Raw genomic sequence first — 21,994 nt, 5'->3', positions numbered from 1 at the left:
TTTATGCAGCTTCCACAGCCATCTAAGACCGTTTAGACCCTCAAAGGCCCCACAACCCGAGAACATTGTGTCCTCAGTTTATTGTCCACAATGCTCAATAATGCGGTCACATAGCCCCCACAAGCATGCATCCTACTTGTTGACAAAGTGCCAAGTAGTATGTACAATTGGCAAAGTGCTAAGCTACAGAGATTTTGTGCAACTCCCATAGCCATCTAAGACCGATCATCTGGACCCTCAAAGGCCCCCCCCCGCAACCCGAGAACATTGTGTGCTCAGTTTGTTGTCCACCGTCACTCACTAATACGGTCACATAGCCCCCACTGCCAAAGTGCCAAGTAGCATGTATACTTGACAAAGTGCCAAGTAGTGTGCATACGTCATCTGCTAACCATCTAGCCACATTTGGACTCCATTGTCTAAACTAGGAATCGTTGGGTGCTCAATGCTCACCACAACAGCTACTCCTCATATAGGGGGCCTTACAAAATAGAGCACATCCGTCATTCGCAGTAACAACATGAGGGCGGATGCTTTTCCAACATCCACCACTTTCAGATATTCATACCAAAGCATAGTATACCGTCATTTTCAATAAGACGAAAAAATAGAGCACATCCATCACCCATAGTATAATAACACGAGGTTGGATGCTTTTCCAACATCCACCACTTTGAGATATTCATACCGCCATTTTCAATAAGACAAAACTCCATCAAATCAATACAAGACCTATATTTTAGTGATAGTAAAAGAAAAACCCAAAGCATTCAAAATATTATGCCGCCATTTTCAATAAGAGAAAAAAAACTCCATTAAAATCAATTGACAAGACCCATATTTAGTGATAGTAAAAGAAAAAACCCAAAAACTTGTTGGTCGTCGGATCATGCAAGATCTTGACCTTTTTGAGTTAACTCCCCAAGGATGTCCAACCCTCCACATTATCCTAGAAAAGGCAAGACCAAAAAGTTGATGAGGTGCTAATAGCCCTCCCACATGTGAGAATAAAACACCTTGTGTCCAAGCTATTCAGATGTGGCATTGTCATTGTGTGCACACCTTGGATGCTAGGCGCGCAATGTAGTTGCTCGAAGGTTACCATCGCGTTCGTGGGACGAGTAAAGATCCATTCAATTTTTAGGTTTTTTTCAATTGCATTAATAATTGTTATGCACAAACCCTACTTTCTTTGACCGGCATTAATTTTAGGTTTTTTCGACCGACATTAATAATTGTTATGCACAAACCGTACTTTTTGGTACTACCAAGGCGCGACGGACTGACAACCCGACCTAGAGGAGCCATAATAAAATAAGAGAAATGAAGCCATTATTAATAAGAGAAATGATGAAGCCTTTATTTACTAGGTGCTTGAAATTATGCATTCTCGCATTTGTGAAAGCCCGCCGTTGGTAGGACGACGTAGCATCATATGCCATTTTTCACTCGAGTAACCCTCGCTTATTCCACTACTGGAAAGTTGCTCGGACTCCGCAGGAATCGGCTTGCTTTTGTGAAAAATGTTTCCCTTTTTGGCAAAGCCTCTTTCTTCTTCTAAAATTAATTTGGCTTTCTTGCTCTTAGCTTCGTAATTATCTACGCAATCAAAAATAGGCAAGCTTTCTATATTATTTATTTATTTATTTTTATATATTTTTGACAATGAAGCTCTCTTGTTCTCTATAATTTAGGCAAGCGTTCTATATTATTCATTTATTTATTTTTATATTTTTTGAAAATGAAGCTCTCTTGTTCTCTATAATATATATATATATATTATATATATATAAGCAACCATATATTGCATGCATGCAGCAAAACCATCTTCTTAAATATATAAAAGCAACCATCTATTGCATGCATGCAGCAAAACCATCTTCTTAAAATTGTAAGTGGATTAATTAAAGCTTCTGCTAATACCCGCCATTTCATTATAATTAGAGAAGCTGCACTTAAAAATGTCCTTGTATGTTTTGTGTTGATTGTTTGCAATTGGTGTCGTGCAGCTAGTTAATCCCAAATTAGAGGCAATTTGCAGCGCGGATTAGTGTGCGCTGTGGTATGTTGAATGTAATCATTTCCCAGAGTAATGCTTAGTAAATTGCTATGCCGGGATTGTGCCTTTATTTAAAATGTAGTTGGTGTGGGTGTGTGGGGGTGTGTGGGGGTGTGTGCAGTTGAGTGGTGACAATGGAGATCTCTAATTCAGCTCGAAACAATGGCGGGGAGCAGCAGCAGCAGGGGATGTGGGAAACTTTGAAGGCCCTCCAGAGGGACGTGGGGAGCAACAAGTATCTGCTACTCTTGACGTTTGTCGCGGGGCTCGGGGGTCTCCTTTTCGGCTACGACACAGGTTTTTATTTTTTAATTTTTAATTTTTTCCTTTTATAACATCTATTTAGAATTGTTAATGCTGCTTCTCAACAGAAAACCTAGCAAAATTCTTGAGCCCAATTTTTAACACGGCCACAGCCATGCAACCCTCCCCATTGAAAAAACAAGTCTTTGCGTATCATCTTGTAAAACAAATATTCTGATCAGCATGTTTTTGTCACCTAAGTTGGCTTTTTTCCCCCTTTTTTGGCATGTGAATCCAGGGGTTATATCAGGAGCTTTGCTTTACGTTCGAGATGACTTCAAATCGGTCGCTCAGAGCACAGTTTTACAGGTGAATACATTGAAATTGTTTGAATACCAGTTTTGCAGGCTCATACATTGAAATTCTTTGAATATCGAGACGCAAACACAGCCCATGATTAATATCAAGGCCCTTGTTTTGTCTTCCCCAAAAAAAGTGACATCCCTTGAAGCTTTGGTCTTACTCTGTTGCTAAGCTAAGCATGATCCCCTCCTCCTTTGTAAACATTGTACAGGAGACTATTGTGAGCATGGCTGTCGCGGGCGCCATATTCGGAGCTGCATTTGGAGGCTTAATCAGCGACAAGTTTGGGCGCAAACCGGCCATTTTTGCTGCAGATGCCTTGTTCATAATTGGAGCTTTTATGATGGCCATCGCACCAAATCCGTCCGTCTTAATTGTGGGTCGAGCGTTTGTGGGGCTTGGAGTAGGAGTTGCCTCAATGACGGCTCCTCTTTACATTGCAGAAGCATCTCCTGCCAAATATAGGGGCGCCCTAGTGAGCACAAATGTGCTCTTTATAACTGGAGGCCAGTTCTGTTCTTACGCCATCAACTATGGCTTCACAAAGGTGAGGACTTAAAATTAATCTCCCATGAAGCCTCCAGCGATGCTGCCTAACATACACCCTGTCAAAGCATGTACCTCCACACCACCACAAACAAACTGATACCAAAGCATGCGCCTTTACACGACGACACACAAACTAGTGGAGCTTCTGTTGCAGGTGCCAGGGACATGGAGGTGGATGCTCGGAGTGGCAGGCTTGCCTGCCATCTTTCAGCTTGTTCTCATGGTAAAGCTTCCTGAGTCTCCTCGATGGCTTTATCGGAAGGTATGCATGGGCTTCAACTTTTATCTCTGGCTTTCAACTTCCATCTCTAATCAATCATTCTTCCCACTTTGCTTTATGGAGAGAATCACATCTTGAGATCGGGGCCTTCTGATGCAGGAGAAAACCGAAGAAGCGTGCCGTATACTCGAGAAAATTTACCCATCTCATGACGTGAAACACGAGATTGAGGAGCTAAGAAACTCAGTGGAAAGTGAGATAAAGGAAAATGGGTCACTTAGGGTTACATACTCAGATTTGTTGAAAACCAAAGAAATCCGGCTAGCCCTTATAGCTGGTATTGGGCTCCAGGTGATAACTTGGGGCTATCAAGTCCATGCCTTCTCGTTGTAACCATGATTTTGAGTGGGGTCTTTTGCAGGTGTTTCAACAATTTGTCGGCATAAATACGGTTATGTATTACAGCCCGTCTATCGTACAAATGGCTGGATTCGCCTCCAACAGGGTAGCTTTGTTGCTCTCCTTGATAGTATCTGGTATGAATGCGCTAGGAACCATTGCAGGCATGCTCTTTATCGAACGTGCTGGAAGGCGCCCTTTGGTAATGAGCAGCTTGTTTGGTGTGATCATAGCACTTGGGGTCTTGACAGTAGCATTTCATTTGACATCACACAGTGCACCAGCCATAAGTGCGGAACTCTCTCTGCAAAATTCAAACTACACTTGCCCGGCCTTCCATAAAGCTGTTGGGAGCTCGTGGACGTGTGTGCACTGTTTGAAAGCCGGCTGTGGTTTTTGTGCAGCACGAGCTAATGAGGTATCAGATTCTTGTGTAAACCTTCATACATGGAACCTAATCAGCACTAGCTTATTATATTTAGTTTACTGAGTGATAACATCGATGCATTCTTAGTGTGTGAGAAAGGGTGATCATAGGTCTTGCATGTGCACGTTACTATGTATACCCATGTGCCTGACCAATGGATCTGTGATATAGAATTTGCCCGGAGCTTGTTTTCTTTCAAATATGGCAATCGGCAATCACTGTGTGGCACAATCGCGTGCATGGTTTACCAATGGCTGCCCTAGTCATTTCGGTTGGCTCGCTCTCATTGGACTTGTGCTCTACATTGTGTGTTTTTCTCCTGGTATGGGCCCTGTTCCATGGGCAGTTAATTCAGAAATATATCCCTTGAAGTATAGGGGCATGTGTGGGGGGCTTGCGGCAACAGCAAACTGGATATCAAATCTGATCGTCACACAGACTTTTCTTTCCCTAACACGTGCATTGGGCACTTCATGGACCTTTCTACTTTTTGGTGGAATCTCTGTTTTGGCTCTCATATTTGTAGTGTTTTGGGTTCCCGAAACTAAAGGACTTTCATTTGAAGAGGTCAAGGATATGTGGAGGAAAAGAGCAGGAAATCGTTAGGGGGAGACAGAAACCCAAGTATTATCTAAAAAGATAACAAGGAGCTCCTTCAAGCAGGATCAAAGCAAAGTCTTCCATGGTGAATTGACAACTTGAAGGGATTTCGGGTGAAAAGCCATTTGAGATCCTTTCTAGCAGGCCCTATTAGCCCCAAGTCCCAATGAGAACAAGTGCCTTTTCCAGGCTCTTAATTGAGGCAAGGAGCAGTTGTATGAACTGTGAACAATACAGATTTTGGATATCCTACAGATGTAGTGTTGTTGGGCTTCAAATACTGTGCTTTTTTGTTACTTTCTATATGCATGTGTTCTTGTAAAGTCTTCCAAGCAAGCAAATAAAAATTGCATTGATTTACTTGATCATGTTGCACACTTTTGGGGTAGCTCCAAGAGGGAGATTACTCTCGCCGTTCAAAAGAAGCTCCTTTAGAAGGAAAGTGGATATGCTGTTCGTTTTATGTGATTGAGCTTTGAAGGGATGTTTGAAGGTGTCCCTTGCGCATGACATGTACATTTTGTGTCTTTTCTCATTATATTATATTGACTCACACTTGTAGCTTTTCATTGGTTCATAATGCTAATTTAGTAATCATCTTACAAAACACCACCTTACTCTCCACCTCTAGGTCTATGATGTTCAATCCCCCCTCTTGCTTGGGTAAGAAAATGGTTTCACAAGCAACTCAATCCCCCCTCTTGTTTCAGTAGGATAATGGTTTCTCAAGGAACCCTAGCCCTAGTTGGTACATCATTGTCATCGGTAGCTTCTAAGCCCAAGTACCTACACTTAGATCAAGCCATAAAATGGTCGCAAGAAAATTTTGTTTTGTGGTCAAACTCGGATAGAGCACAAACACTATCAACACTCTTTTGCCACTTAGCAAGTTTACCTCCATGCATGGACAATGGGTAATTCTCAAAGTCAGGGGTGCCTTGCATTTTTGTACTCTCGGGCTTGATAAATACCCCCAACATTTTTTCAACTAGACCAAATCATGTGCAGGTTCAGCAAAATGTGGCACCTCAGTTTTTAAAATGGTCCGATTGTCACCTTATTTTTAAATGCTTAAATACCTTATTTTTAAATGCATAAATGCTGGAGTGGAAGCACCCCAGATTGAAAAAACGAAGTAAGATCCATAAAAGTTAATGTAGTGAGTAAATCGCCTGAGTGAACTATTGCAAGTATATGCATTATAACATGGAAGTGCATTGTTGAGGCCAATATTTATGCTCCTTAGAAGTGTTGGGTTTCGGTTTCTAAGCATTAGGTAGGTAACAACAGTTCAGGCATGGGAAAATAAGGAGCCATGGCAGTGACAGGTTAGCAAGCTACATTCTGTGCAAGATGTGACAGGCGGGCAGAGGGGAGAGTAACATCGACAGTCACAGAATTTTAATGATGATTGTGACATGCAGGTGCAACACATTTTTATGAAAGTTTCTCTTGCAGGCCTCAGTCCAGATCTCCACTCTGCTGACCAAAGATTTGACGTTATCGGTTAGGCAAATGCATATTGTAGTCCAGAAGAACAGATGGGAGGTTGACAAGCCCACTTACTAATTAATCACTTCACTTGACACTGATCAAGCCTACTAAATTGGTGAATCATTTCAAACAATTACCATCAATATTGCTATAGTCCTTCCAAAGGCGCCAAGGATCTCAAATGGTCAGGGTCAAGTATCTCAAACTGATAATGAAAGTCCCAACTATATATCCTTGCCACCCATGTCTGTGTGGACTTCTTGATGGCCCAGCAACTGCACCATCCATCCTCTTTTCCAAGACCCATCACGTCGATTTTTGACATCCTATGCAAGTCTACTCAGGAGACAGATCACACCTCACAAATTGTCGAACTAAATGATCCATCCTCTTTTCAAGACCCATCACGTCAATTGATGACATCCTATGCAAGTCTACTCTCAGGAGACAAATCACACCTCACACAAATTGTCGAGAACTAACCATAAACAGAAGGCCAATCTGACTCAAAATGGCCCTGGCTCCCATCTCACGAACATAATTCATATAAGCCTTTAGAATATAACAATAGCATGTAGATCATCACCTATTGTCCTCAGCTTCATATTGACTTCTCAAATCATCATAAAGTTCCGGATCAAAAAATCACCCTCGTATCCAAATTTGAGTTCCACAAGATAAAAGACCCTAGGCGTTAACCTAGATGAGAATCCAGGCGATTTTAAACCCACATGGGGCTAAAAAATAGGCAAGAACCATGAGGATACATGCTGGAGCTACTCTTCAGCCCTTGCACAGATAAAAGAAATTTAGCACTGAGTCATTTAGCATTGGGTCAAGTAACTCAAAATTTCTCCATCTCAAATCCATGGCCCGAGTCAACAAGGGGGCAACTGCTTACCGCAAGATAGGCAAATCCTGCAACCTCCTCCTCATGAGTGAAAATGATGACACTAGTTTAAATTAGGAGTGGCCATTAGTCACTCTCTGTTCGCGTATCATGCTTTCAATGTAGAACTCACCAGCTCTGTAAGATGAGCGAACCTACAATGACCACAATAAAAGGCAATCATAAATTCTAGAATTCGATAAGGATAAATAACCCACAGTAACTCTCAAATCTGTTATACTCACCAAAGGGCCACTGGCTACATATCTGAACCCAATCGACTCACCAAACTCCTTCCAAAACTGAAATTTTTCAGGGGTCACATATTCTTTGACCGTCAAATGCAGTGGTGTTGGCTGCAAAATGTTCAACCTTCTTAATTAATGTTCAACAAAATCCATCCAAAAGAGAACATAGCTGAATCAAACAAACATGGAAGATACCTGTAGATACTGCCCAAGAGTCAGAATATCCACCTCTATCGACCTCAAGTCTTTCATTGTTTGCTTTATTTCTTCGTCAGATTCCCCCAAACCGAGCATGATAGAGGATTTGGTAACCATACCCTGCTTTGCTTTCTTGGCATGCTTGAGGACCAGTATACTTTGGTCATAGCTGTTGAAAAAAAACCATCACGAAATTAAACATACATAATAAAAGTTGATAACAGAAACAGATAAACAAGACTTCAAATTTCAGGTCAATATCAGCATCACCTCACTAGAATATCCAAGAAAAATTTTATGATCCTTGATTTGGGATCAAGCATGTCCTCCCACACCCCCCCTCCCTTTTTTTCTTTCCACATATGCACCCACTCCTACCATACATGGAAGCTCAAAGGGCCTATGAGACCAAAGTAGAACATTTAAATAGCTTTGGGACAGGAGATCTCTCTTGCAAAAACTATTCCAGTAAGCTCACTCTCCATTACTGCGTAGCGGTAGAATGGTGTTGGAAAATCTCATTTTCCAAAGTGATTCATGCACGTGCTCCTAGGTTGCACATCCAAACAGTGCAAATCTTCCATTTATCAGGGGTTGAGAGCTTGCAGACTCCAGAGTGGCCAGCCTCCATCAAAGGCAGGCTGCACACATATCAGCATTCCCAAGGCCACTAGACATCTTCACACCTTGCCAAAAGTTGCACGGTGCATCAAACAGATCAGACAAGCAGCTGGCAGCAGTGAGGGCCAACCAGGCAGGAACTACGTGAGCAAGCAGGTCGGCCCCCAAGACCTGGTTAGACAACACCCAAGTTGAGCAGGCACCCAAACTATTGACAGCCTTATAAAAGCTGGATGACCACTCTTTACAGATGATAAAGGGCCAACCAGTAAAGAGCCTGATTGACCAACCTTTAGAGGGTACTGAAAGTGCATTCCCTGCTCCCTTTCTGAAAATATTGTCATCTAAAATTATGCACCATACAAAGGATAGAAAACTTTAACAAAATTAAAAAAATGCAGAGATACATGGAGTTTTTCAATAGTCTGCCCAAGGTTTGGGTGGGGGGGGGGGGGGGGGTGTTGGGGTTGGCATCATGGCCGCCTGTCAAGGATGATAGAGCACCTTGCCAGGACAGTTCTGTACACAGCCTAAGACACTTTGAAAGCTTTAACGATTTAGAATTTGACTTGGTAGCAATAATTTATGTATAAGTGTGGCTTACCCAGCCCGAGGATCTCTTACAACTCTCTGAAGCCTTTGAACGGTCTCCACATTGTGAGCAAACACGTCTAGGCCAGATTGGACCACTGTGGAGACTGCACTCAGATCCCCTCTAAAGTCAGAAGTCAAGCATTCGACAAGAATTTCAGGTTTGAGTTCCTGATATCAAAAAACCATGTCAATGGATCATCAAAAGTATACGTTAAATACACAAATAGTGGGAAGCATGCAAGAAATTGAGCTTAATTTATCCAATCAAAGATTCGTTTAATAATTAATAAGATTAAATCTGACCTTTAGAGTCCTGACGGTGCAAGCAAAATGTTCACTTCCACCATCAATCAAATCATCTCTATCCACACTGGTAAGCACAACATAACCAACCCTGCGATGTTGCAAATGACCACGAATTAGTGTATAAACAAGTTGTTATTTTTTTAACGCTAATTAAGTCACTAGCCGTAATTCTGTCAAAAGCCCTACATCTTGATCTATGATGTTTTGGACACAAGCTGATTTTTTTTAACATAATTTCAAGAAAACAAGCTTATGATCTCAAAGTAGAATAAGTTGGGCCCTTGCCCGAGTAGCTATTGCACCACACTAACCAGAAGGGGGCTTTGAGTTCAAACCCACATAATAATTCTCAACAAAACACATGTGCGCACAGACACGTACACACACACACACACACACAAATAAGAAAGTGATTTGCCTTACCCCCAAGTAGCTATTGCTTTTGCAGTATTCTCAGGCTCCATGGGATCAGGTGGAGAAGGTGTCCTACTTGTTTTAACTGCACAGAAGCGGCAGCCCCGTGTACACGTATCACCAAGAAGCATAATGGTAGCTGTTCCAATACCATCCCCTGCACCACCAGCACCCCCTCCTCCATTCCAACACTGCCTACCATAACAATGACTGAGTACATGAGCCAATTCAGAGGAACATTTTTTAATGCTATGTATTCTCATCAAAAAGCATTTGATCAGAGATTCTGTTTATGCACCTCCAAAAGTAGGCCTATTTGCGTTAGTTTGTGTTTATTGTGTTAATTCGCGTTATTAGTGTTGACTACATTCACAGTTCCTGCCCATTGTGGGCAGCTTGCATCACAAGCACATTGACGAAAAGACATTTCTTTGATAATTACCATCAAACCAAATCAAGAAAAAGACATGCACAAAATAATGCAAAGATCAAGACTTGTTCCATTGTGATAAAAATATTTCTTTATAACACACTGATATATTGCTTCTCAAATTTTTAGAGAACATAATCACCTTCTTTAAATGATATATATTTTCCCTTCTTATTTGTATGTTTAGCATCCTGCTCTTGAGATTGACATATAGCTTGTCGTACTTGTTGGAAACTAGTGTCAAAATCTTATATAAAATCATCAGTTGTTGAGAATCTATGAGCGTGTAGTCGGAATAAGTAAAGCCTTCCCATAAATAATCTCAAATAGTGCTCTTCCGATAGTTGAGGGAGGTGTTGTTGTTGTAGGCAAATTATAGAAGGTGAATCTATTTATCCCTAAGCTTTGGTGGAGAAGAGACACAGGCAAGTAAAACCAGAATGGTGTTATTAGTCACTTCTATTTGCCCATTGGATTCTCGATGAAATGCCATCGTGAAATCCAATTTAATGCGTAAGTTTTCAAATAATATAGCCCATGACTTCAAAACTTTGATTCTCTATCAGATAGAATGACCCAAGGTAAGGCATTGTCACATGCACCCATGCACTGAGGTGCCACGTGACGCTGGCTCATCATCACTGCCATACTTGTAGAGAGTCACTACCTTTTTTAGGATTATTTGTCGCCGTGATCCCATTGTGAGCCCTAGTCCAAGACATGTCACGCATGAGCTATGTAGGTCTTTCCAAGCCTTAGGTTTGTGCGGGTTACTAGATCACAGCTGCTATGGAGGCTCAAAGATATCCATAGTGGAGTGTGTAGTAGAGAGAGAGTGAGATGTGTAACAAATTCAAAGAGAAAGGGATAGTGATTGCACTGATTGATGTGTTACAAGTTTCAAAGAATGCAATGCTTTTAAAAGCTTTCGAGCCTTATCTTTTGACACAACACACATTGGGGCAATGACACATGCCAAGTGCCTATGACATCACTACTTATCTGTCATGTGCATACACATGTACATGCTAATCTCAAGACTAATCCTAGAGTGCAACCATATAAAGAAGGATTACGAACCAGATAGAACCAAGATTTTGGAGCATGGATGTGCAAGTTATGGCAAGTGATGGATTGGAGTGGACATGATGACCTGTCAGCTGCGTGGAATGCAAGAAGAGGCTGTGTCGGCTGCATTAAAGTAGGTCGGGTATTTCATTAGTGATATTGGTGTCTAGGCGGCTGGCCGACCAGCAATTGGCCAGATCTCTAGCTTTTCCCAATGCCTATAAAAGGCACTTTTGCTCATCGTTTTCACATAGGACTAGTGTTAGGGTATTCTACATTTTCCAGAAGGCAGCCCATGGCTGCAAGGATTCTTGTACCTTTTTGTACTATATGATAAAATACCCGACAATCCCCCCTTCGGAGCGAAGGTGGTGCGACCCAACACGCAAAAGATGTAGCTACCTTCCAACTCCATCACATGCGTGTTACATCCCGACCGGCCTAGGGCTAGCTAGGGCGGGGAATGTTAGCAGTCATCTCTTGTCTGTACCATATTACTCAGTAGGGAGTGAGGGCCTCTGTTTTGGGTGTGCCCACCCGATCTAGGAGTAGTCTCCATTTTTCCTCATCTTTCCATTGTTTTCCCAATTTTTGCTAGTCGTGGAGGACTTTTGTGCTGGCTGACTTATCTGGTCCTGGCCGACTTCATTTTTCTCCTAGCCGACTACATATGTGCTGGCCAACTGATTTTATTCAATCTTGGACATGATTGTGGCCTGTCGGCTGTTTTTGGCTGGCCAACCAGCATAGGGTGTCATTGTACCGGATCTTGTGTATATAGTAGAGTTTATACAGCTTCTCTCTCTCTCTCCACTTCTGCGTTTTCTTTCTCACAGCAGCTGTCTCATTTTCCGTTGTGCATTCCGACAGGGAACACGTGGAATTAACACGTGGCCATGGGATTGGAGATAATAGCAACGGGTTAATAATAATAACTAGGAACTAATAATGGCTAAAAGCTTATAAATCACAGCAGGCCACTTACAACGAGGTTATTACTATATAAGTGACTTGGGTCACTTATTAGACACAAGAGATCAAGTAGCCACGCGCTAGCCTTGGATTACCAAGGAGTGTGCAGGATCTCTCAGTCATGGAGCTGTCAGCGCAGCTGATTTGCCTTGATGGTATGGGATGCCAGGTTGGGGTCGTCGGTGATTGGTAGGCTCGCGGCAACCTAACCTCAAGCTTGGGGATGGTTCGAGGTATTGAGCATATGGTTGGGTGGGTAGTCACTAGCCACAAGCTATCGCGGTTACACGATGAGTTCAACGACATCACAGGTCTATGGAAACCTTGCTAGGGTTTCTCAAGTGTGTCCTCTATCCTAATCCATAGTGGTTCTATGTCAGATAATCAATGGACATGGTCTAGTGAGGACTTTACATTGGAATCAATGGTGGAAGGCAGTCTTGTCATGAGTTGGCATAACCCAAGACATGGTGCCAAGCCACGCAGTCTTGTTGCTGCTGCTGCCGGCACCTGCACTACATCTGCTTCATCATCATCGCCTGTCAGCTCCTGTACATCAGCTCATAGGACAGCAGCCCTCTCTGCTACATAGAGCACATCAGCGTTTTACATCAGCTCATGGGACAGCAGCCCTCTCTGCTACATAGAGCACACCAGCGTTTTACATCAGCTCATGGGACAGCAGCCCTCTCTGCTACATAGAGCATACCAGCGTTTTATCTTCAGTTCACACCTTGGGACAGCATCCCACTCTCTGCTACAGCACCTCAGCGTTTTATCATCAATACATATTTTTGGAGAGCAGCTCACTCTCTACTACAGTACATCATCGTTTTTATCCTACAATTTACCTTGGGACAGCAGCCCACTCTTTGCTACAGTACATCATCGTTTTTCTTCTATAGTTTACCTCGGGCATAGTCATAGGAAACAACTATTTCAAACCCTAGAAACACGTTTCTCCGTTTCAGGACTCCATCCGTTTCAATGGCCATTTCTCGTTTCCCAAGTGATATTGTCACAAGAAACGGTTGTTTCCACCCCTAAAACTCGTTTCCCCGTTTCCATTCCCGTTTCTCGTTTCTAGTGACTATGTGCTCGGGACAGCAGCACTCTCTGTTCACCAAATAACATCATCGGGACGGCAGCCCTCTCTCCTCCTCAGGTATTGCAGCACCCTTGTCACCAGAGCTTGCACCATTGCACATTGCAGCACCCTTGTCACCAGAGCTTGCACTACTGCACCACTCAAGTATTACAACACCCTCGTCACCAGAGCCTGCACCACTCGGGACAGCGGCCCTCTCTGCTCTTCATCACCCTTCAAGTACCGTAGCACCCTTGTCACCAAAGTCTGCATCACTTCACCTTCTGCTGCACACTACCACCTCGGAGTGCCTTTGTATCTACCGACGTGAGCCTTTGACACCGACCACCTCTCGGAGTGCCTTCACCTCACATCGATGCGAGCCTTCGTCACCGACCGTGCTTTAGCTCTGACATCATCCTTGCTTCTACACTGGTCTTCTACTCAGAGTCACCTCACATCAGAGGGCCTCTTGTACATATTTTCACTCACCATCATATATACACTCACTCACTCATTTCATGTTGTGGTGTTGTGCTCTGATCTCTCGTACATTTGGTCCTTGCGTCCTTTTGCCCTCACATGGTATCAGAGCAATCGTGAGCAAAGCGATTGAAGACCTCAAGAGCACACAGCATGGATCATCTACCCGCACTCCCGGAGGTCCAATTTTTCTCACCAGAAGTTGATTCTCCAAACTTTGATATGGACCACACATGGAATGGGTTACTTCGGGATAGCACATCAGCGTACTACCCCTTGCATAGGGCCAACAAGAAGCATATATAGAACACATCAGCGTTTTACATCAGCTCATGGGACAGCAACCCTCTCTGCTACACACAGCATACCAACGTTTTACATCAGCTCATGGGACAGCAGCCCTCTCTGCTACACAGAGCATACCAGCGTTTTATCTTCAGTTCACACCTTGGGACAACAGCCCACTCTCTGCTACAGTACATCATCGTTTTTCTTCTATAGTTTACCTCAGGACAGCAGCCCTCTCTGCTCACCATCTCACATCATCGGTACGGCAGCCCTCTCTGCTCCTCTCTCACTCAGGTATTGTAGCACCCTTATCACCAGAGCTTGCATCACTGCACTGTCACCAATTGGCCGACCATTTGGTCCATTCCTAGCTTTTGCGTCTCGTTCACTTGAGGCCAGGCCGGTGTCTCATGTGAAGAGGCCAGTATTTTGCTGACATGGACGGGAGCCAGACTGGTGCCACCCGTGTGTTAGCAGGATGGTGTCGTATGGACGGGAGCCAGATCAGTGCCACCCGTGTATGACCTGGACTGTGTTCGATCCATGGGACTGTCACGCCATGGAAGAGCCAGTATTCGTGCCGTGTTTTACCTATGGGACTGTCACACCTAGGGAAACTCGTGCCTGGAACTGTGTCTTACCTATGGGACTGTCACTCCATAGGAAGACCAGGTTTTTATGTTTTATGTCGAGCCAGTTTTGTGCCGACAAATATTTTGTACATGTTCCATGAACGGGAGATATGTCCATGTTACTTTTGCACATGCACACATATTTTGCATGCTTGAAACTGTTTTCGCATGACATGTATTCGTGTGTTTGCCTGCTTGACGTGTTACTTACTGAGCGGGGACACCTGCCAATGAGTCGTGAAGTGTGCCCTGTATTCTGACAAGTTTCAGTGCATGTGAACAGGTGGTAAGTATATCGCACATGTTTGTTTTAATGTTTTAAATACTAACCCTTTGATTTATAAGGTTAGGGGTCCACATTCATTTAAAAGTGGGCACCCCCTTTGGGCACCCACTTTGGGGCCAAGGTGGGGAGCCTCACTTTTAAGTGAGTGTGGGGGTGGGCATGGTCACCAACCCCCACTAGTCCCCTTCATGCATGCGTAGGTAGGACTAAGGTTAACTACACTTCAGTTTTTATTAAAAGAGAGGGCCCTCTTCAAGCGTGGCATGGATCGCTTCTCTCTTACGTGAAGAACCAGGCGGCTATCATCCATCGCTTCTCCTCTACACGGCTGAAGTTCACCTTGTTGCTGCTGTACGGCTGCTCCTCCATATAGGCGGTTGCCTTCCCTGCAGACTGGCTGCTACTGGCGACAGTCTCTCCCTCTCTCCAGTCGGCTGGCTGCTGCGAACCACCCTCTACAGGCTGGCTGCGCCTGACTCCCCAAGGCGGCTGAATTAACTACTGTGCCCGCCTTCCCTACAGGCTGGCTGCAGCCACTTCAACTGTGCGCTGGTGTTAACTGCCGGCTGCGCCTGACTCACTACAGGCGACCCTCTGCTGTTGGCTGAAACTACTCTACAGGCAGCTGTTTACTCCACGTTGCACTCTTCCAGGTGACTGGCTGTACTATACACCTGGCGGCTGCTTCACCATCCATACAAGAGGCTGCCATCTCTTCCTTTTACCACTGCTGCGCATACACCCTTCAAGGCGGCTGCTGTGTACCTGCTTACAACGTACAACCTCTGGCGGCTCAAGTTGTACTTAACCACAGCAGGCAGCTGTGCCCTTTGTGGTGGAACTTGTTTGGAGGTTCACCACGTGGCTACTCTTTCTCCAACAAAGGTGGTTTCAAAGACTACACAAACACTACAAGTTTTGGTCTTCTATCAACCATCTACAAGTAAGTGATTTTCAGATTTGAGTAAAGCATTTAATGTTTAAATCTGGTAAGAGATTCGTCCCGCTCGGCCTACACCCGTTCGGTGCCGGGTTGTCCAAGCTATATGGGCGAACCTCGGTCCAAAGGTGCTGAGATCGGGAGAGCCAGGCGTTAGTACGAGAGCGCCTGTCTGTGCGTGGTCTCGGAACACCAGTGTGGTGCTCTCCGCGGAGTCCAGTGAAAGCACAGGACCGTAGTGATTGGACCACACTAGTGGTCGTTCTGCTCCAAGTTTTTCTACATCGAAATTCGAGTTATTTGTTTAATACTGTTTTCATATGTACATGGACATGATCTGGTTCTCAGAACCCGTGGAGCATTGTATTCTTTAAATACTCCCAATAAATATATCATATATTGAGGGGGGGGTCGGCCCGTTCCGGCCCCAGTGCTGGTGTCCATCTTTCCATTTCTGTCATTTAAATTTCAAGTTGTTTTAAGTTGTCCATTTCATATTTGTGGTTTTAAAGTTGTGCTATTAAACGTGTAGGTGTCCAATTGAGTCTTTCCCACTTGACGGGATCGGTTTCAGCACCACTCAGGTATTGCAGCACGCTTGTCACCAAAAGCTTGCACCACTACACCCCTCAGGTATTGCAGCACCCTTGTCACCAGAGCTTGCAGCACTCAGGATGGCAGCCCTCTCTCTTCATCACCCTTTAGGTACCAGGGCACCCTTGTCACCAGATTCTACATCACTTCACCTTCCACTGCTGCACACTACAACCTCGGAGTGCCTCTGCATCCACCGCCATGAGCCTTCGACAACGACCACCTCTCAGAGTGCCTTTGCCTCACATCGACGCGCGCCTTCGTCACCGACCAACCGTACTTCATCACTAGTCTTCTACTCAGAGTCACCTCACATCAGAGGGCCTCTTGTACATATTTTCACTCACCATCATATATACACTCACTCACTCATTTCATGCTATGTTGTTTTGCTCTGATCTCTCGTACATCTGGCCCTTTCATCCTTTTGCCCTCGCATCTCTCTCTCTCTCTCTCTCTCTCTCTCTCTCTCAAAAGGAGAGGGAGAGGGAGCAAGAGAGAGAGAGATGCGAGGGCAAAAGGATGAAGGGGCCAGATGTACGAGAGATCAGAGCAAAACAACATAGCGGCTGTCTTCTCCTTGAGATGGAGGGTAGTATGGCCTCTCTCTCTCTCTCTCTCTCTCTCTCTCTCTCTCTCTCAAAAGGAGAGGGAGAGGGAGCAAGAGAGAGAGGCCATACTACCCTCCATCTCAAGGAGAAGACAGCCGCCACCCTTATCAAAGCAGTTATGGTACTCGGAGGTAGTTGAATGGTTTCATACACATGGATTGCAGATGGATCGTCTCCCCCATTTCAGTACAACCACTATACACGCCTCATCAACCAGACCATCAGGTTGGATCTAGTCCGCCTACACATACACCAAACTTGGGTGTCATCATCAAAGATAGGGACGAAACGTGAGTTCTACAGACAGCATTTTTTGAGACTCACCGGGGATGGATTCTTTGATATCCCGAGGTACATGCAAGCCCACATGTCACATGATATGCGCATCGCGATTTGTCAGCTCAGAGGATCCTCCCAATGCCTCCAAGTAGAGACTGCGAGAGCCGAGAACATCCCACAAGAGGAGAAGATATGCAGAGTGTGCACCATAGGGGAGGTAGAGAACAAGGCACACTATATGTTCAGATGCCCAGCGTATTATCAGATACAAGGGAGTTATCACTGCCTCTTCTGGGAGGGATTCAGGCCACTGGCACGAGTGATGCAGTATAAGGACCAAAGATGTCTCAGGATATACCTAATAGAGCTCAGACAACATAGGAACGGAGCATTGAGAGGATATGCTGAGACAAGTACAAAACGTTGCCCAGAGATCCATCACTGATTTCTTCATGGCACAAGCACCCACCTACTCCATCCTACGTGCCAGGTGCCCTCAACCAAGAGCACCAAGGATCTCTACCACACAGAGATAGATCCATGAGATTCTCCGACGACATGACATGCCCTCACCGTACCCACGTCTGTCTCATAGGCCCTTCAGGTCTTTTGTAGATGTAAATATATCTTTCTTTCTCTCGCACGCACACACACATAACATACATAAAGAAGGAAATGCCTTTATTTTGTGAGGCCGAAGCTTCAGCCATGCAAGAGAACTCATTGCTGATTAATGTCCAAAGCAAGTTATTGAAGAAAAGACTCCCCATCTACCTTCCAATCTCCCATTTCATTCAGGGAAAGCTTGACAGGGCAAACTTTACATTGTAAAAAGCTAAGCAGATTGCCAACTTGTCATGTAAATAGTGAAAAACACCCATGGCCTGATTTTGCAACCATTGGAAAAGCATATGATTTTTTTATTCTAATCTACTCCAACAAGGTTGGGCACTAAACTAAAGACTGATGGAAGAAGCAAGCACATGCTAGAAGTAAAACTCGGTAAGTCCAAGAGAAAGGGTAGGCCTTGGCATTGCTTGTGAGATTATGCTGCTACACACACACACTCTCTGAAACAGGCACCTAACAACCAGTACATAATCCCATACCTTGATGTATCAAATGGCCAACTCCAAGCTTGCAAAATCCACCAAGCATTAGCAAGAACCACATTAGGGGGAGCTGGTAGCTCACCACCCAGCCATAGATCCAAGTCCACGGATCACCCTCCAAGCCAAGTGCCAAGCCCTGTCCCCTGCAACGGCCCTGCATCCCATTACCACAGGGGTCCACCAATCTAGTTGTTCGTCTGGACTAGGCATAGACCTGCTTTAGGTCCTAGTGTCCTAGGAACTCCTCCCGTTAGCACCCTCAAAATGAGCTAATAACTCATATATATAAACCCACCAGTGATGTCCCACACTTATGTGTTTCACACTGGTTATACCTATTAAGTCACTTTAGACCATTAATAATAAGTCCATGCTTGGACCTAGCCTCATCATCATGCCAGCATCTATTATGACCAAGGCTCATAAAATATACACACACATGCGTGCGCACACAGCTGATATATTGCTACTGCTACTAGGAGTACATTGTGTTGCTTGGTTGGCAGAAAAGACGACCTCTCTTACTCTTCAAGGTCCCTGAAGGTTCAATAACTAACATAGTACATGCTAGTTTTCCCCGTTTTCTCCACCATAAGTAGCTTGCTGGAAGCTGAATCTCGTCGAGACGGGTGGGTGTATTACCCATCCTAGAGGCCGAGGTCAAAAAAAAATGTCCACCCAGGACAACATTAGAGGGTGAAAACCAAGTCCATTTTTACAGGCTTGGCAAGCTTTGGTTTGGGAAAAATTACCCGGGCATGCATTTTTTAACTTCTTGATTACTAAGCATGCTCTTGAGTTCCTTGATGACTAATAAGCATGCCCTTGATTTAGCTAAATACTAAGCTTAACAAAACTAACCTGGATTTCTCAAGACTACAAATAAATTTTGGATTAGCACGCAAAACCCATTTTGATTAAAAAAGAACAAATTTGTTACAACATTCATCGTTATTATTTAGGAAAACAAAAATCGATTCAAAATCGTAATAATCAAAAGATTGAATATACCTCTCCAATGTTGGGGCACTGGGCTTCTTCACAGACTGTGTTGAGCTTGAGAGTGGAGAGGGACTCCTTGAGCTCAGTGTACCTCTCTCCCTGGGGTGCCTTTTGGCGCAGCCAGCCGGGCTTTTTTACATTTGGGTCTCGGCCAGTATAAGGCCCCATGCCGCCTGGATATGGCGAACTCTTGTAAGATCTCTCCGAAGAAAGCTCTGCAGAAGAACCCACCTCTCCGATCGAAGAAGAAGGACCACCATCTGTTGTTGAAGCCGTTTTGGCCGTTGAAGACACGATCTGCAGCCTGCATGCCCTAATTTTCCATGGACCTCTCTTCACAGATGACGATGAGGAAGTAATGGATTGATGATACTGTTGATGAGGAGCGGAAGAATATGGAATTAGGGACTCCATGGAACAACTTTTTTGGTGGTGAATGAAGCGAAGGTCTGATTAGTAGCATACATTCATGTGGCCTGTTCACTGAAAAAAATAACAAAAAGTGCATGAGGACACACCGTCGGCTTGGTAGTTAACTCCAAAGTTTAGTAGCTATGATCCCAAAGTTAGGAGAGGGGCGTTTCACATCCAAGGGTTGCCAATGGTGTTGATTACCAGCCTCCCAAGGCCATTTGCACAAGCAATTGATGGTGGATGAGGAGTTGGCCGAGACAGATTGTCCACTTCTGTTAACTTTTTTTTTGCGACAGATTGTTACGGAACTACAAAGTATCGAACTCATGACCTCCCTGTAGGGCTTTACTTGAGAAATGGCCTAGTTGACAAGGAGTTGGAACAATAAGATTGTCAGGCCTAGTTAACAAGTTGCTAGTACATGATGATCCATTCTATAAAACCAACCTCGGTGCATGATGACCTAGTCTATAACTAACCTCAAGTTGCTAGTACATGATGACCTCAAGGACACCCAATATGCTAGTACATGATGATCCATTCTATAACCAACCTCAGTGCATGATGACCTAGTCTATAACCAACCTCAAGTTGCTAGTACATGATGACCTCAAGGACACCCAATATGTAGCTATTACAAAGATGATACTTGTTCCCACATTTGGTTTTATGGAGTTTTTCAAAGTGATTAGTGGACATATCTTTGCAAAGGATTTGATTTCTTCATCTTGGAGCAAAATTAACATACCTAGGGGCAAGAGAAAAAAACTTATCTTAAAAAGGCATGTCAACTTTCTTGGCTTTTTACTTGCTTGTTTTGTTTGAGTAGTTGCATGCAGCGTTTTCGGAAGGGAAATGTCGGGGCTTTTAACGCTGCTACACTGTAAAAAAACGAAACATTGCTCAGTAGCGTGACTTGAAAAAAGTACTTCCAAACTTGATACCTTGGGTTTTTGTAGGTTTATGTCTAATCTATCACTTGCACCTCTCCTACCCTATCCTCCTCATGCTCAAGCAAGGTATGTCTTCTCTTTTCCTTCATCTCCTATGCAAACAAGCTTTCCATGAAAGCTTTCTTGTAAGTATTTCCCTTCTCTTTAAAGTTTTTCTCTTCTTCTTTTTCCCTTGCTTAATCCTCACCCTATCTTCTACATAGAAACCTTAATAAAGAGCTTTGATAGAGAGCTCTCCATCAAAGCTCTCTATTAGGGTTTCTATGTAAAATCTAGGGTTAGGGTTAAGCTTCAATGAGAAAGAAAAAAAAAGATTCAATAAGTTTTCTATGTTATGCAAAAGCTTTAATTAAGATTTCTATTAAGATTAGGGTTTTGTATATGCTTTCTATGAGGATTACTAATACTTTTTTTCCTTTATTTGGTTTGATTTTGTAGGTTATCGACACATACAAGCCTCATAAGGTAAGAGATCTCTGTCTTTTATGTTTCCTCTCTTATACTTTTACATGTTATAGGGTTTGTTAGTTTTAGGGTTTTTAAGATTAGGGTTTATTATTTTTTCTTCCCTCTATGGATAGCCTTTTGAGAGCTATGCTTCTCTCAAGAGGTGGCCATATGCCTTAGCCTCATGCATGAGGCTAGGGCATAAAGCTTATGTATTAGCCATATGCATAAGGCTAGTGCATAAGCCTCATGATACATGAGGCCGCTTATGTATATAGCTAGTGCATAAGCCTCATGCATGAGACTTTGCATGAGGCTTATGCACTAGCCATATACATAAGGTTTATACATGGGGCTTATGAATTAGCCACATGCATAAGACTTTTGCATAATGCCTCATATATAAAGCTTATGCATTAGCTATAAGTCTCTATGCATAGTCTTTAGAGAGCTATGTATCTCTCAAGAGGTGGGGGCCATATGCCTCATGCATTTATATTTATATAAGGCTAATGCCTAAAGCTTATGAATACATTAGCCATATGAATAAGCCTCATGCATGAGGCATTTACATTAGCCATATACATAAGCCTCATGTATGCAAATTATGCATAAAGCTTATGTATGAGGCATATGCATTAGCCAAATGCAAAGGCCTCATGTATAAAGCCATATGTGTATAAGCCTCATGCATAAGTCTCATGTATACGCCATGGCTTATATATAAGCTTTATGCATGAGGCTACCGACATGCCTAGGTAGCTTCCATCAT

The 21,994-nt window shown here is 43.7% G+C and overlaps 2 protein-coding genes across 3 annotated transcripts; one reads left to right on the top strand and one right to left on the bottom strand.

Moving 5' to 3' along the window:
* The first annotated feature begins 2,193 nt into the window (after positions 1 to 2,193).
* Positions 2,194 to 5,229, top strand: LOC147608580 (putative inositol transporter 2). Its single transcript, XM_086788918.1, has 7 exons — positions 2,194 to 2,356; positions 2,601 to 2,671; positions 2,877 to 3,212; positions 3,369 to 3,476; positions 3,594 to 3,785; positions 3,856 to 4,251; positions 4,432 to 5,229. Exons 1-7 carry the CDS (start codon positions 2,194 to 2,196, stop codon positions 4,864 to 4,866), a joined length of 1,701 nt encoding a protein of 566 aa, XP_086645044.1. The 3' UTR covers positions 4,867 to 5,229.
* A 1,652-nt stretch (positions 5,230 to 6,881) lies between these two features.
* LOC147608579 (lipoyl synthase 1, chloroplastic-like) lies at positions 6,882 to 19,911 on the bottom strand. Of its 2 annotated transcripts, XR_015264442.1 has the most exons (8): positions 19,418 to 19,911; positions 9,634 to 9,815; positions 9,208 to 9,298; positions 8,915 to 9,072; positions 7,687 to 7,858; positions 7,489 to 7,599; positions 7,256 to 7,398; positions 6,934 to 7,143 (listed from the first exon to the last, which is right to left on the bottom strand). XR_015264442.1 is itself a non-coding variant. In XM_086788982.1 (7 exons), the coding sequence occupies exons 1-7, from the start codon at positions 19,820 to 19,822 to the stop codon at positions 7,318 to 7,320; spliced, it is 1,200 nt and encodes a 399-aa protein (XP_086645108.1). In that variant the 5' UTR covers positions 19,823 to 19,911; the 3' UTR covers positions 6,882 to 7,317. The 2 variants fall into 2 exon arrangements, 1 of the variants encoding a protein (XP_086645108.1); XM_086788982.1 differs by having other exon boundaries at positions 6,882 to 7,398.
* Between the last annotated feature and the right edge of the window lie 2,083 nt (positions 19,912 to 21,994).

Source organism: Cibotium barometz, chromosome 53, assembly GCF_041138505.1.
Source record: "Cibotium barometz isolate CiBa-2024 chromosome 53, ASM4113850v1, whole genome shotgun sequence".
NCBI classification, from domain to species: domain Eukaryota; kingdom Viridiplantae; phylum Streptophyta; class Polypodiopsida; order Cyatheales; family Cibotiaceae; genus Cibotium; species Cibotium barometz.
This window is presented reverse-complemented; position numbering and strand designations above follow the sequence as displayed.

What these genes read in the sequence shown, in the direction of transcription:
- LOC147608580 (XM_086788918.1), top strand. Translation starts at nt 2,194, where the DNA reads ATGGAGATCTCTAATTCAGCTCGAAACAATGGCGGGGAGCAGCAGCAG. An exon ending in CTCAGAGCACAGTTTTACAG is followed by an intron (nt 2,672 to 2,876) that starts GTGAATACATTG and finishes AACATTGTACAG; the next exon opens with GAGACTATTGTGAGCATGGC. An exon ending in GTGCAGCACGAGCTAATGAG is followed by an intron (nt 4,252 to 4,431) that starts GTATCAGATTCT and finishes TCTGTGATATAG; the next exon opens with AATTTGCCCGGAGCTTGTTT.
- LOC147608579 (XM_086788982.1), bottom strand. Translation starts at nt 19,822, where the DNA reads ATGGAGTCCCTAATTCCATATTCTTCCGCTCCTCATCAACAGTATCAT. An exon ending in AAAGCAATAGCTACTTGGGG is followed by an intron (nt 9,299 to 9,633) that starts GTAAGGCAAATC and finishes GCAACATCGCAG; the next exon opens with GGTTGGTTATGTTGTGCTTA. An exon ending in ATGTAGCCAGTGGCCCTTTG is followed by an intron (nt 7,399 to 7,488) that starts GTGAGTATAACA and finishes TGGTCATTGTAG; the next exon opens with GTTCGCTCATCTTACAGAGC.